The sequence below is a fragment of the Kryptolebias marmoratus genome, linkage group LG6 (assembly GCF_001649575.2).
Source record: "Kryptolebias marmoratus isolate JLee-2015 linkage group LG6, ASM164957v2, whole genome shotgun sequence".
In the NCBI taxonomy this organism is placed as follows: Eukaryota; Metazoa; Chordata; class Actinopteri; order Cyprinodontiformes; family Rivulidae; genus Kryptolebias; species Kryptolebias marmoratus.
The window spans coordinates 2161099-2175979 of NC_051435.1; the positions used below are offsets into that span (position 1 = coordinate 2161099).

Consider the following 14881-nt stretch of genomic DNA (forward strand, 5'->3'; position numbering starts at 1 on the left):
CCATCCATCCATCCATCCATCCAACCATCCATCCATCCATCCAACCATCCATCCATCCATCCATCCATCCATCCATCCAATCATTTGTTTGTTTTTCAAACACAAAGAAATAAAATTTTTATCAGTAAATTTAAATGAAACAGAAAACTTTTAATAAAGCAGCTCTTTATTTACAGAAAAGATCATAAGAGAAAAAGAAGAAAGTTGGTTTTTTACACATTAAACTCCAGCTTCTGATCACAGCTGCAGAATTAGACAAAATTTAGGCCAGTTGCAAATCTGTCCTAATCTGAGGATAATCCGGTGGTTTGTTGCGGTTGTTCTGTTCTGAAAGCCCGGCGGGTCCAGTTGGCTGCTGGCCGAAGAAGCAGGAACACTTCAGGAAACGGAGGTCAGAAAAATAAAAATATAAAATAAAAACAAACCCAATGAAGCCGAGAACGAGTCTCCAGGCTGTCAGGGTTCATGGGAAGAAATTCAGATTCTTCTGGAGGAAGTTCTGTTGTTTTGTCTTCTTTCACTTCCTGTTTTATCTTCATGTGAGGTGAATGCTTGTCACCCGCCGCCGAATCTGCCTGTTAACAAAACATCACAGACAAACTAACTTTAACTCCTAACTCGGCCTTTAATTTTGTAGGATCTGTAACGGACTACAACAGACGAACCCGTCATAGCTGGGCGTGGTGGTGACTGAGAGTGATCTTCAGAGTGCTGACAGATGGCGAGCGAGGCGGCGAGCACTGCGTTCCCGAGGGAAACTAAATGAAATCCCGTCAAACATCAAACTGCTTGTCTCAGTTTTCAACAAATAAAGTTGTTTTTGCTCCGTTTCTGTCAGAGAGGCTCGAAAAACGACTGAAAGTTTGAGATTTTTTCTCCAAACCGGAGAGCGACGCTTATTTTTAGAAAGCTTTCTCTGTTCGAACCCAAAGGGCAGTTTTTAAGAGTCTTTGATCCTTTTTTATTTTTAGAAACCACTCTGCCGTCCACAATAAAGACAGAATAAAGACATGTGTGCAGCTGCCGCAGCTGTCTGAACAGTTTTCAGGTCAATCGTCTCATTTCAGCAGGAAACACACGAGAGCAGAAAGTCTCATGGGGACAAGGGGACAGGGAGACGTGGGGACAGGGGGACGAGGAGACAGGGAGGCGAGGGGACAGGAGAATGAGGGGACAGGGAGGTGAGGGGACTGTAGGGATCTGGAGTTTTTAGCCCCGCCTTGGGGCGGCTCCTACAGACCTTCTGTTCACAGGTGATCCAGATGCCAGTTTTTGAAGACTGCCAGTACTTAAGCCTCCAACTGAGACCAGACCTTCGCTGGAGCATCGAACCTCCTGGGTTAGATTCGCAGCCACAGTTTCTAACCTAAAGTGATTATTTATTGACTACGTTCTTTGTGTACCTTGACTTCAGGTTCTTCGCCACGCCACGGGACTACGATTATCACGGATACTTACCTGGGACTCTGGACACTCACCTGGACAGGATTACTGGCTTGTCGACCTCTGGATCACTTAACACCTTCGTCATCTCCTCCACACTGCTGGACACCTCCTGGACCTGTAAGGACAAAAGAACATTAACAAGCCATCTCGCTGCGCTCGGCTGATATTAGGATTGGTACCCGAGACTCACCCTGTCCCTCTTACTTTGCAGATCATTCCATGAACATCGCACTGTATATATCTATAATAGACACCTGTAAATAAATTACACTTACCTTCAGCTGTTGTCTCTGTGTCTGGTTTTGGTCTCGCTCTCTGGACAATATTTTCCCCTGCGTTCATGTCAGGGACAGGGAGACGAGGGGACAGGGGGGCGAGGGGACAGGGAGACGAGGGGACAGGGGGGCGAGGGGACAGGGAGGCGAGGGGACAGGGAGGCGAGGGGACAGGGGGACGATGTGGACGGACTCTGGACAGGAAGCAGAACGTCTTCTCTTTGTGTCACAAACAGTAAAGTCAGCTGAGCAGTCAGACGGTAAAGTTTGGTGTGGTAGTAGCTGAGACTGATCCCAGCACAGACTCTGAGTGCTGCACATTACACAGAGGACAGATGTCTCAAACTATGGACAGTTGGTGCTCTGAAACACCACTGACAACATTTTTCTTTTATTCTGCGACGACATTTCAGATAAAAATCTTATAATTTCGAGGTTTTATTATCAGAAACGGTCAGAACTGAGAAACTGATCTTGAAGAACGCAAACAAAACTAAATTATCTTCATGTTTAGACACCGCAATAACTCTGAAATCGATCTGTGTTTTAATCCCAGCTTCCACATTGATGTTGGAGACATTTTGTCCAATCAGCTCAGCTGTTCGATGGTTCGAGATCTTCCATCCTCCTCTTCATCGTGGTCCAGAGGTCTTCAGTGGGGTTCAGGTCTGGAGATCAACAGGATCTGAAAATAAGAGACATTAAGACGATGAGCTGCTAAAATATTAACTGCAGGAGGACGGAGGGAAGTCTCTCAGGACGTCCACATCAGAGGCCCTAACCATCCCAGGATCCTGACGTGATCAGAGATGCTGCGAAGAGGAGGAGGAGGAGGATGATGCACTGACACTGAAGCGCCTCGGAGGGATAAACATGATGGGTTTCATGAAAGAATACACTCAGCACTTAGCCATTCATGCTAACGGCTAACGGTGTCCCAGTTTCTTTTGTCCTGTAGGTGGAGCTGTCTGACCTTTGACCCTTCAGGGTCTTAATAATAAATATTAAATAAAAATATTTAAATGTTATAAATTATGTCCAAACAATAAAAACCACAGAACTACAGACAACAGTGTGATGTTGAGCACTGAATGACTTCAGATCGGCTGAAGAAGCTGAAGCTGGTAAAGCTAAAAGAGGCAAAACACAAGCTTAAAGCTAAATGTAGCGAATGGCTAGCTAAAAGATAAAGCATCAGAAAACCAGCAAAAAGTGTCAAAAGGCTGGTTAAAAGCTAAAAGTAGCAAATGGTTGCCTAAAAGTGTCAAAAAGCCAGCTGGAAGCTAAAAGCTAATTTTTATGAAAAGGTTTGCTTAAAGCTAAAGGTAGCAGAACAGTAGCTAAAAGCCAAATGTTGCAAAAGGCTAGCTAAAACCAAAAAGTATCAAAAAGCTACCTTTAAGCTAAAAGTAGCAGAACAATAGATATAGGTCAGATGTTGCAAAACTTTGCTAGAAGCTAAAAGTAGCTGAGCAGTAACTAAAGGTTGCAAATGTTGCACAACGCTAGCTTAAAGCAGCAAAAGACTAGCAATAAGATAATAGTGGCAAAAAGGCTAGCAAAAAGTATCAAAAGGCTAAATAGAAGCTAAACGTAATAAAAAGCTAGCTTAGCTAAAGGTAGCAGAACAATAGGTATAAGTCATATGTAGCAAAAGCCTTGATAAAACATAAAAGTAGCCAAACAGTAGCTAAAAGCTAAATGTTCCAAGAGGCTGGTTAAAAGTAGCAGAATGATAACTAACATTAGCTTAGAAAGACATAAATCAGAGTCAGATTTTAGAAAGAACAATATTTCCTGCATGAATTAAAGAGACCTCAGTGTATTTCTGTGGGGGAAATATTTGTAAACAAAGGTAAATAATTTAAAAACTATAAAGTTATCAAATAAAGTCAGCATCACCGGTGTTGTTGTAGTTCCGCCGCCCGCCGGCAGGGGGCGACCGCCCGCCGCGGCGCTGCCTGAAAGCGGCCCTTCAGCTCCAGAGGAAGACCGTCATCATCATCATGCCTGCTGCTGTCACCATGGAGGAACATTTCGATAAATTACTGGAGCAATGTGAAGCCCAGGAGCTGGAGGTGAGCCGAGAAATGTTAGATTTCTGCGTGAAGCTTTGACTTCCGGTCGTGTTTTCAGCCATCAGCGGCTCTAATCGCTGCTGATGTTTCAGAGAAACTGATCAGGATTCTTTAACTCCCAAACCCGGAATCCGTGAGGCTCTTAAAGCAGCTGAAATAAGCTCAAATAAACCAGCTGAGTGTTTATAACCCTGTAAAAATGTCTGGATGAAGGACGGAGAGATCTCTCAGCTTCTCTGGATGCTTTACTTCCTGCCGGCTCACAGTTTTAGCTGCTCTGTTAGCTAAAACCTCCCAGAAACGAGCTAAAGTTCAGATTATTGGTTGTTTTGGTTGAACTGTGGTGGCTTTAAAGACTCTACTGGTTCAGTAGTGTGTCTGCAGGTTAACCTTTACTATCTGTGTGTTTATGTGAAAATAAATAATGTCAGAAAAAAGGAGCTAATGTTAGCAGAAGCTAACAGGACTCAAACTGTTTCTGCTCTGCTGTCAGAAAAACAGCTTTTTAAATTGTATTTTATTGTAAAGTTATAATATTTCTGAGCATTTGAGCTTCTCTGCTCGGGTTATCTGTGGTGTTAATGACAGAAGTGTTAATTAATTTGAGTTTTAACCTGAAATGCCTGCACTGATGTTTGACAGGCTCCAGGGGGCATCGCGACACCTCAGGTCTACTCTCAGCTGTTGGCTCTTTATCTGCTCAACAATGACATGTAAGTTCATCTCCAAGCTGTGGGCAGAGACGTGCTCAGATAACACACACACACACACACACACACACGGACATCTGACAGCAGGAATCACTGGAAGAAACTCTGATTCTGGTTGATTTCCTGCCAGCAAACTCAGATTCATTCATACGTTCAGAGACTTTAGCTGTAAGTTTTGCTTCCCGTGAATCCTGATGTCGAGCCGTGCATTTTAGAAAACTCATCATTTCATCATCGGTTTAACGAGCTTTTAAAGGACAGAAACACGACCCGGGAACCACAGGAACCAGAAACGACAGAAAACGGTTCCTCAGGTTTGTTTACTCGGAGGAGTCGGACCTTCTGGAGCGGCTGGAGTCCAATAATTTAATCCGTGTCTGTGTTTGGTAATCTGCAGGGTTTTTATTTAAAAAGTGGGCTTTTAAGGATTGTTTTGGGTTCTCTCTAATAAATACAAAGTGTGACAAACACAAAAACACGAGATGAGGATCGGTTATGGAAGTTTTCTCAAAGATAACACCGATGTTTGTCTGCTCGGCTGTAAATTCTTCTTCTTATTATTTATTTCCTGTGAGGTTAAACTCTGTGTGTGCTTTCAGGAATAATGCCCGGTATCTATGGAAGAGGATCCCCCCGGCAATAAAATCAGTAAGTCTGTTCAAACATCACGGGGATGGGGACAGATGAAGTGGGGTTCTGCTTGAAGCTCATGGAACACGAGTATCTTACCTGCTGTAGATGCCTCCTTTAATGGCAGGGGAGGTCAGTCCTGGTCCTGCAGCTTTTCCTTGTTCCTCTGCTCCAACATAACAGAACATGAAGAGGCGATTTAACCATGAAACAGGTGTGTTGGAGCAGAGGAGCAGGTCAAACCTGCAGGACAGACTGACTGGACTGATGAGCTAATGAGGAAATTAAGGTTCAGTAGCTGTAGCACTTCCTGTTGGGACAACTGTTGTGACGTTGGTGTAAATAAAAACTGTAACGTATCTGCAACAGGTAAGATATTAATTGTTTTGTCTGTGTTGGAAACACAGTTTAGTCAAATAAAAGTCTGGAAAACTTTAACCCCCCCCGATAAAATGTGTTTTCTTCTTTCAAACCCCTCAGCAGCTGTCGCTGATCTTTCACACGTTTCTCTTCCTGGAAGCTCAGTTTTCTGAAGCCAGACTGCGGCCGGCGTGTTTCTGAGACGATCCGAGGATCGAAACACACGAACGCCGCCGCAGCGAAGGCTTGAAATCACCTTGGCTCTCGGTTTATCCTCGTCTCTTGTCGCTCGCAGGCGAACCCCGAGTTGGCGGCGATTTGGGCTGTCGGCCAGCACATCTGGCAGAGAGACTTCCCAGGGATCTACACGGCCATCGCAGCCCAGCAGTGGTCGGAGAGCATTCTGCCCGTCATGGAGGCCCTTCGAGGTAAAAACAGGAGAAACGTCCGACCTCCCAGAGAACGTCGGAGTAAATGAATCATTTATCTGCCAAATAAACAGGCAGCATGTGATCTGCCTGACGGTTTGATGTCGCTCCTCCTCACATGTGACGGTTGAGCAAGAGTTTAAGAATAGTTTTCCTTGATGTTTACAGTGTCGACGCTGATAAACATCATCATAACAGCGTTTGGTAACTCCTGCTGACACATGCTGGCTGACGCAACCAGGATTTCATCTTTATGAAATGTGTTTTTAGTTCTCATAAAGCTGATTTATTCAGGCTTTATGGAGGAAAGCAGATAAACGTTTCTGTTTGGGTTAAATAAATCGGTTTATTTAAAGAGCGTTTTGTTTTCTAGGTTAAAAAAGACAAATATTACTAATTAATAATCAGGTTTGTTTCCTGTTTTATTCACTTTAAATAAAAACAGCCTCTTCGGTTCAGTTGGTCTGTAGGAAAGATTCAGTTAAACGGGATCTTTCCTCAGAACCAAACAGAACAGGAGGGTTAATAATTAAAGTTTGAGCCTCGGCTTCGTTTTTTAGTTTAAAAAGACAGAATCAGAAATCAGCTTTGAGCTCTTCCCTCAGAGGATGTTATAGAGACGACTCTCAGCTACTACCACTCCAAATATCCGCTCAGCCTGAGGTCGCTAAGCTGCAGTGGCCATCTTGAGAAGATCTTAGTGATAAACATGTCAGGGCTGAAAACGGACAGTGATCTAAACCACTTCCTGCGTGGAAAACAAATGAAACCTGTTGTGGAAAACCCCAATGTTGACGCTCGCCTGTTTACCGGCGAGTCCGAGCGCCTCCCTCCGCCGCGGGTTCTCAGAGCCCGTCACATGCGCCCTGTTTGTCTCGGCCCGGTTCTGTCTGCGCTGCCCGCCGGGACACGTGACCGGGCGGGGGGGGGATGTTTCTGTGAAAAGATCCCGGGCCGGAGGAGCGGTCAGGAATGTTTGCCGAGGATCGGGTGTCACCAGCTGGGAGGACTCGTATAAAAGCCGGCGCTCCGAGCTCAGGACCAGAATAGATCCGAGCACTTCACAGATAAGTTTGCGCTCCTCTCAGACAAAGCTTTTAGGTTTGGGTCACCATGGACGTGCAGAGGACAGGATCCTTGGTTCGACCCCCCAGCCCCATGGACAGCCTGGAGAAGCAGCTGAGCTGTCCCATCTGCCTGGACATGTTCACCAAGCCCGTGGTGATCCTGCCCTGCCAGCACAACCTGTGCCGCAGCTGCGCCAGCGACCTCTACGACTCCCGCAACCCGTACCGCTTCTCCGGCGGCGTCTTCCGCTGCCCCACCTGCCGCTTCGAGGTCGTCCTCGACCGGCACGGCGTCCACGGCCTCCAGCGCAACCTGCTGGTGGAGAACATCATCGACATCTACAAGCAGCAGCAGGAAGGGAAGAGCGACAGCACGGAGACCCTGAAGCCCAAAGAGTCGAAGGAGCCCATGTGCCAGGAGCACGAGGACGAGCGAATCAACATCTACTGCGTGAGCTGCCAGGTTCCCACCTGCTCCATGTGCAAAGTGTTCGGCCAGCACAAAGACTGCGAGGTGGCGCCGCTGCCGACCATCTACCAGACCCAAAAAGGGGAACTGAGCAACGCCATCGACGCTCTGGTCGCCAGCAACAGCCGTTTGCAGGTTCTGCTGACCCAGCTGGAGGACGCCTGCCGCGCCGTGCAGGAGAACGCTCAGCGCGCGAAGCAAGGGCTCGCTGAGCGCTTCGACCTGCTGTACGCCATCCTGGAGGAGCGCAAGGCCGTCCTGCTCGACCAGATCGGCAAGGAGCAGGACGAGAAGGTGGCGGCGCTGCGGGCTCTGGCTCAGCGGTACGGCGAGCGGCTGCAGGCCAGCACGGAGCTGACGGACAGCGCCGTGAGGGCTCTGGAGCAGAGCGGCGCTGCCGAGTTCCTGCTGGCTTCCAAGGGCCTGATCACAAAGACCAAAGATGCAGCCAAGGCCTCGCTGGGTGAAGAGAGGCCCGAGCCAGGCTTCGAGAAGATGGACCACTTCACGCTGTCCACGGAACACGTGGAGGCGGTCCTCGCTAAAATGGGCTTCGGATCCGGCGGCGACGACGAGGAGTTTGAGGATGCAGAGGAGGAGGAAGAATAACTGGAGCTGAAGTTAGAAATGTGCTTTTAAATTAGGAGTGTTTGTGAGGAGGACTCAGACGGTCAGGGTCGATCCTATCAGTGCAATATTTGATGTCAGTCTTTGTTTCTTTAACTCTTTTTATACTTTTGTACTTTAAAGCCTCTTCAATGGGAAAAAAGAAAAAAAAAGTTTAGAGTTTTAATGTTCTGCACATTTGTAGTTCATGGAAATATTTATTTTCTTTTTATTTAACAAACATGTTGTCACCAAACCTGTCTTTACTGATACTTGAAATAAAGTTGCATGAAGTTAATCGTTTGGTTGCTTCCGGGCTCGATTCGAAGGTGGTTTCTGTAAAACCGGGACATGAAAACCTTTCCCTGGGTTTGGTTTTCGTTCACTGTATTTAATAAAAGCCCCCCGGCCCCCCCGGCACGTCTGCGTTGCCTTTGCTGGTGAAAAGTCGCGTCTATTTTTAAAGAGGTGAGCGCGACCCAGGAATAGCCGGTTCAGGGAGGACGGGCCGGGTCCTGTTTCTGAGCCACTCAGCACCTCCGACCCGACCGGGGCGCTAAGAAAAGACGCTCCAGTTGCTCCATCTGGTCCAAAGGCCGCGGTAAAAATACTTCCTGGGGAGTGAGCCGCAAAAATCCCCTGAAAGTGACCTGCTTCTCAGGGTCAGAGCGCCCGCTGCCCGTTATTTATACCCAGATACGCTTAATTAACAGAGGAACATCAACCGAACTGTCGCTGCTTTTTAAGTTCCTGCTTCTCCTCGGAGGAGCTCTAAGAACAGCTCAGCTGTCTTCTGCTCCTGTTGGTACACAGCCGCCGGTTGCTAGGCGACAAAGGCCGAAAGGACGCGACCCCGAGGCGTTCGTGTGATGGCTGCCGGAGCATGTCAGCGTGCGGTGGTGTGAGGCCCCCCGACGCTCGGAGTAATCTCAACATTTTCCAGATAAAGAGGGCCGAAGCCTTCAACGAGCCCGGCTTATCTGAAGCATCTGCTTCTGCTCAGCGTCCTGCAGAACGGAAACTTCCTCCGGCAGAGAGAGAAACACTGAGTTCAGCCGAGTCTACAGACGCCTTAAACCTAAAACATGAGCTGAGATGATCTAAATGGCATTAATGATTAAAAGTAACAAACATGGAAAACTAAGCTGGGAAACTAGGATGTTAAAAGCTAAACTAACCTGATCTAAAACAAGTCAGACTAAAGATAAACTAGATATAAGAGATAAGATTGATGCTAACATGAACTAAACTAAGAGTTAAAAACTTCAGCTGAACAGATCAGACATGATAAAAACCAGAATAGACTAAACTAAAACTAATGGCACCATAAGGCTAACTAAGAGTTAAAACATTTCAATAAAAGCCGTCAGAAGGTTTTAGATTAAAGAAACAACTAAATTTATCTAAAACAAGCTAAACTAAAATATAAAATAAGTTTAAACGAGCAAAGGCAGGATAAAATTCACTAAGTTCTACTGAAATAAACTGAGGAAAACCAAACTAAGATATAATAAACTAACAAGCTAAACCTAACCTTTGCTAAAGCTAATTCAGCTAAAGTTTCGGCTAATTCAGCTACGCTAATGAGACAAAATTATTCCAAGGAGAAGATGAAGGATCACACTAAAACCCACTGAACTGACAGAAAAGGTCGTCTAATCTTGGTTCATGTTGACCCTTTGGTGCAGTCGGACCAAATGGTTCTGGGGCGGTGGGGTCCAGTCCTGGTCCTGGTCCTGGTCCTGGTCCTGGTCCTGGAGGACCTCCTTCCTGCAGGTTTCAGGTGTTTCTCTGCTGCTGAGGAGCTGAGAAACATCTAAAACCTGCAGGATGGACCACTGATCTAAGTGGTGATAAGGACATTAAGGTCCATCATCCCACTAGAGAGCATTTCTAAGTGTTTGCTTTCGCACTGCCTGTGGAACCCTGCAGTTGCCAGTGGAGCGTGACCTTCGACCTCAGCAGCGACGGACTCCACAGCTGGAGCTGCGTGCTGCGGGGCTTCGGTCTCATGTTTCAGTTTAGTTCAGAAGAACACCGAGGAGTTCTAGGAGCAAAACAAGATGGCCGACAGCAGCAGGTTCAGCAGCTTAAATGAGGTTTCAATCATGTGGGTCCTGGAAGGAGCGTCGGGTTCCTCTACGCCACTCAGAACATAAAAGGAGCAAGATGCTAACTAAAAGCTGTACAATGCTAGCTAAAACTTCAAAGCAGCAAAAAGCTAACTGAATTTAGCGGAACGTTAGCATATTCCTGAAAAGAGAACTTGGAACATCAACTGCAGTAGAATCAGCAGAACTGAAGAGAACCGTGTGTTTAAAAAGGAATGTTTTTATAAATAAAGTTTAAAAAATGTAAAAGCTTCAAGAAGCAGAACCTGAACGAGCAGCTGAAACCAACAGGGGGACTCAGAGTCCAGTTTTCTCTCCTGGAGGGGCTGGTTTGGGTCGGTTTGGGTCGGTTCTGACCCGACCCGCTCCTGACACGTTGTTGTTGTTCCACAGAGAGCACCCGGCAGAGAGCGTACAGTCTGGTGGCTCAGGCGTACACGTCCATCACCGCCGAGGACTTCGCCGCCTTCGTGGGTTACTCCGTGGATGAAGCAGTGAAGGGTGAGAGGCTGAATCTGCTGAGCCGGTTCTGACCCGGTTTCCTCCTCTGACGAGTCCGTTTCTGTGTTTCTGTGTTTCTGCAGGAGTGGTGAGTCAAGGCTGGCAGGCAGATCCGGCCACCAGGATGGTGATGCCCAAGAAGCCAGGTAGGGGGCAGCGTCGCCGCGTTGAAGATGTTTTAGCTGTTCTGGGATCAGTTCTCGTGTCTGTTTGTAAACCTGATCCTTAACGTTGGCAACAAACTCTCTGTCGCTGTGTTAGTCGGCCATTTTAGTTTCTGTAACTTTGATGCTTTCTTTACAAACAGTTCAGATCTGTTTCATCAAACTGGCTCCTTTTAGCTAGTTTTAGCTGTCATCCTCTTCCTTTTAGCTTTTAGCTACAGTATCGCTACTTTTAATTTAGCTACCATTCTAGTACTTTAGGCTATTAGCTATTGTTCCGCTCCTTTTAGCTTTTAGCTACAATGTTGCTGCTTTTAGCTACCGTTTTGCTGCTTTTAGCTTTCAGCTACCACCCTGTTCCTTTTAGCCATGGTGTTGCTACATTTAGCTATAAGCTGTCATTTTGTTACTTTTAACTTTTGGCTACAGTTTTGCTAATTTTAGCTTCTATCCCGTTCCTGATCATTTTAGCTGCAGTTCAGCCAGTTTTAGCTGCTGTTTTGCTCGTTTTAGCTGCTGTTTTGTTTGTTGTAGCTGCAGTTCTGCTCGTTTTAGCTGCTGTTTTGCTTGTTTTAGCTGCTGTTCTGCTCATTTTAGCTGCAGTTCTGCTCATTTTAGCTGCGGTTCTGCTTAGTTTAGCTGCTGTTCTGCTCATTTTAGCTGCTGTTCAGCTCATTTTAGCTGCTGTTCTGCTCGTTTTAACTTTCAGCAGTCAGATTTCACTCATTTTTCCAGCCACTCTTCGGCTGTTGTTGTTCTGATTCCATCAGTTTTGTTAATTTTAGCTTTTTTCCTTCGGCTTCATACAAACAGCAGCTCGATCGTCTCTCAGGAGGCTGAACTTCACACAGCCGAACCGTTGTTCTCAGATCTTTAAGACTTGCGTTAAACAGCTGAAGCTGAAGCTTAGATCGCTGCGACAGGAAGTCCTTTCAGCTCGTGGAGGCCCCGCCTCCTCGCCGCTCTCAGCAGATCTGAAGCATCTGCCGCACAGATGCCTCAGATCTGCGTTAATCGCCGTTTATCTTTTATTTTTTAAACGTCTGACTCAGCTCTGCCTCTGAGACCTGATTTAACGGGTGAGGTCATTCCTGCCCGCGCCGTGACGACCTCCAGGCTCAGATGGCGTGTTTAACTTGAGACTGGAACACGCTGTCAGGCTCCTCCTCCTCTGACTCAGCTCCACCTCTGTCCTCCTCTGCAGATCCTCCTCCGGTGGCGCTGGTTCCTAACGAGCAGCAGCTGACCCGACTCACCGACTACGTGGCTTTCCTGGAGAACTGAAGCCGCTCGCTGCCGGCGGAGAATCGGCCGCAGGACTTCCTCTGTGGTTTTCACTCGGACTCTGATGGTTGTTTTCCCCGTTTTGCTCTTTGTAACCCACCCGACTTGTACATTTTAGGTCTGTTTTTTTGTTTTTGTCAGAATAAACTCCTCGTTTGTGACAGTTTGAACCCGCAGCCCAGCATGTACAGCCTCAGCCGTTTGCACACCAGACCTCATATTTCAAAGTTTCTGTTTTTAACTGGTGAATAAATATTTTGCTGTTTCTAATCGTTGATTTTTGAGAATTTAACTCGCCTCTCAATCGTTGCGTTGCAGCTTTTTGTTTACGTGAAGCTGCAAACAAATCACATACAAGGTCATACATGAGTGCTTTATTTAGACGAGCGGGGAAGTTAATATTAGAGCTGCTTTCTGAATCAGCTTCATCCGATTTGATGAAGTGTCGATATAAATACATCTGGCTGCCATCTGCTACATAAAAGAAATATTTTTAGTTTCTTTCATCCTGTTTTTAAGCAGGATCTGAAGTTCTTTTGTCTGCTCTAATTAAAGGAAAGTTGCAGATGTTTGATGTGATTTAGTGTGAAATCACACTTCAGGGGATGTCTGCATTTTTGAGGTTTTTATTGCAGAGAATAGTGAGTTTTGATAATATATGGCTCCAGTCTTTGACTCTAATTTGTATTTAGTGTTTGTGTTTTTGCTCCTCTCAGTGCTTTAGGCTCTAAATTTAGACTCTGTGCAGAAACGCGTGCAGACTTCAGCTCATGTCGAGGCCTGTTTTGAATCTGCTGCAGTCTGTTTTCAGAAAACTAAATATAAACAACCGCAGCTACGGAAGCCGGGAAGGGGCGAACGATACGACTTGATTTATCCAAGCTAGTTTTCTTTGTGTCATCTCGAGAAAACGAGCTTTTCTTACATGACAAACAAAGTCAAACGTCTTCATCAACACAACAAGGGTCCAGTTGTTTTGTCTTCTTTTAGTAGTTTAATTCTTGGATGACTGAGAGTCTACGCCGGCGCAGTTAGCGTAGCTAGCACAGTTAGCGTAGCTAGCAAAGCTATAGCTAACTGTGCTAACGGAAAAGTTTGTGAAAATCCGTAAACGAATAAAGCAGCAAACATGAATCTGTTTGTCACTTTATGCGCCGTTTATGTGTAAGAAATGATACCAGCATATACAGTTAATCTTATCATTAACACCCATATCATCGTCTTTATAAACTGAACAAAGAGCGCTCATAGACAGTTGGCCGGTTAGCTCAGTTGGTTAGAGCGTGGTGCTAATAACGCCAAGGTCGCGGGTTCGATCCCCGTACGGGCCACTAGATTTTTATTTTTTATATGGCTAATTGCGTTTACTGTAATTGTTTTTTTTCTGTGTAAGCTTGGTTTCATCTTTGATGTGCCAAAAGTAATAAAAAATATAGAATTTATATGTGAATAAAGAGCAGAATCTGGTTAAAAACTTTAGTTTTCACTTTTCCATCCTGTAACAGAAGAATCCTTTATCTTTAAAAGTTAATTTCTCAAACAAGCAGAGCAATTTAACGACACACTGCATGAGAAAGCCACTTTAAATAGTTGTCGTTTAAATACGGATGTTTAATTCATCACTTGTGTAAAAACTTGCAATTTGTCAGTCGAACATTTGTCCAACATTAAACCATACTTTTCTTTATTTTATTCTACAATTTTACAAAACAGACTTCATGGTTCATTGTAGAAAATGAGCCATGAAAATCCTGTAAATTTACAGGAACTGTTTGTATTTCAAGACAAAATTTGGCAAATTTACTGGAAATGATCCTAATTTGAGACTGGGAGAAGGAAAATGTTAGTTCTTAGTCATTTTCAGACATTTAATCTCTGATCTGAACGGTTTATTTTTGTACTTTTGACCTCAGAAGTGAAGAGAAGTCTTTGAAACGAGAAGTAAAACCAGTCTGAAGTGTTGGATTTGGTCAGCGTGATGTTTGCAGATGATAAATTAACGTCTTTATGAAAGGCTGAAGCTTCTCTGTCTCCAGTTTGTCTCCTTGGACCACCTGGACGTTCATCTCAGATCGTCTCAGAAGACCTGCAGCAGATTAACGTCTCTGTAGGCCGACTGGAGACTCTGCTCCGGTGAAAAACCTTAAATGTTGTCATTCTTTCAGTCCTCTGGTTGCCTATAAACGGTTCTCGGCGTTCCTCGGCGGGAGGGAAGTGAACGAAGAGCTCGAGCTGAAGTCCCTCGGATCAAAGCATTCCTCTCCAGTTTAAAAGCACGAACCGCAGAGTAAATCTCTGGCTTTTATTCTGACAAGTCCTCTGACGCCCCGAGCATTACAGAGACGAGATTAAGATCCTGACTTTGGGTCTTGACTTGATTTTAAAACCTGAATCAGGTCTTTGTTCCTGTGTGACCCGATGCCTGATGAGGAGACACAAAACGAGTTTGGGTCAAGCTGTGACATCCTGCAGCAGATTTATGTTGTCCCTGGTTAGGTTTAATTATAATTATTATAAAGACATTAAAACAAACAACAAATTGTTGTTTTAAAGCTGATACTTCAATCCATTCCTCATTTGACTAACTGGTTTGTTGTGGCTCGAAATAAACAACAATAACAAAAAATCTCCTAAGAATTTAACAAAAATAATCAAATTAAACTGTTTCCCAATTAAACTGACAAAATTAACAATTAAAGTAAACTGAATGTGTTTAAAAGTCAAATAAATACTAAAATATGACTAAATGAAA

The 14881-nt window shown here is 45.2% G+C and overlaps 2 protein-coding genes and 1 non-coding gene across 3 annotated transcripts; all 3 read left to right on the plus strand.

Annotated features, from left to right (window-relative positions):
- The first annotated feature begins 3655 nt into the window (after window positions 1–3655).
- On the plus strand, window positions 3656–12399 carry cops8 (COP9 signalosome subunit 8). The gene is made up of 7 exons (XM_017428862.3): window positions 3656–3799; window positions 4442–4512; window positions 5109–5157; window positions 5795–5927; window positions 10574–10681; window positions 10765–10827; window positions 12050–12399. Exons 1-7 carry the CDS (start codon window positions 3728–3730, stop codon window positions 12127–12129), a joined length of 576 nt encoding a protein of 191 aa, XP_017284351.1. The 5' UTR covers window positions 3656–3727; the 3' UTR covers window positions 12130–12399.
- trim63b (tripartite motif containing 63b) lies at window positions 6905–8367 on the plus strand. The gene has a single exon (XM_037976231.1). It carries the CDS (start codon window positions 7041–7043, stop codon window positions 8070–8072), a length of 1032 nt encoding a protein of 343 aa, XP_037832159.1. The 5' UTR covers window positions 6905–7040; the 3' UTR covers window positions 8073–8367.
- Window positions 12400–13386: 987 nt separating the features above from the next.
- Window positions 13387–13460, plus strand: trnai-aau. Its single transcript has one exon. It is a non-coding gene; the product is annotated as a tRNA-Ile (tRNA).
- The last annotated feature ends 1421 nt before the right edge of the window (window positions 13461–14881 follow it).

Bases quoted from the DNA above. Each gene is read 5' to 3' on its own strand.
- cops8 (XM_017428862.3), top strand. From the start codon at position 3,728: ATGCCTGCTGCTGTCACCATGGAGGAACATTTCGATAAATTACTGGAG. The intron at 4,513-5,108 runs GTAAGTTCATCT...GTGTGCTTTCAG, and splicing joins TATCTGCTCAACAATGACAT to GAATAATGCCCGGTATCTAT. The intron at 5,928-10,573 runs GTAAAAACAGGA...GTTGTTCCACAG, and splicing joins CGTCATGGAGGCCCTTCGAG to AGAGCACCCGGCAGAGAGCG.
- trim63b (XM_037976231.1), top strand. From the start codon at position 7,041: ATGGACGTGCAGAGGACAGGATCCTTGGTTCGACCCCCCAGCCCCATG.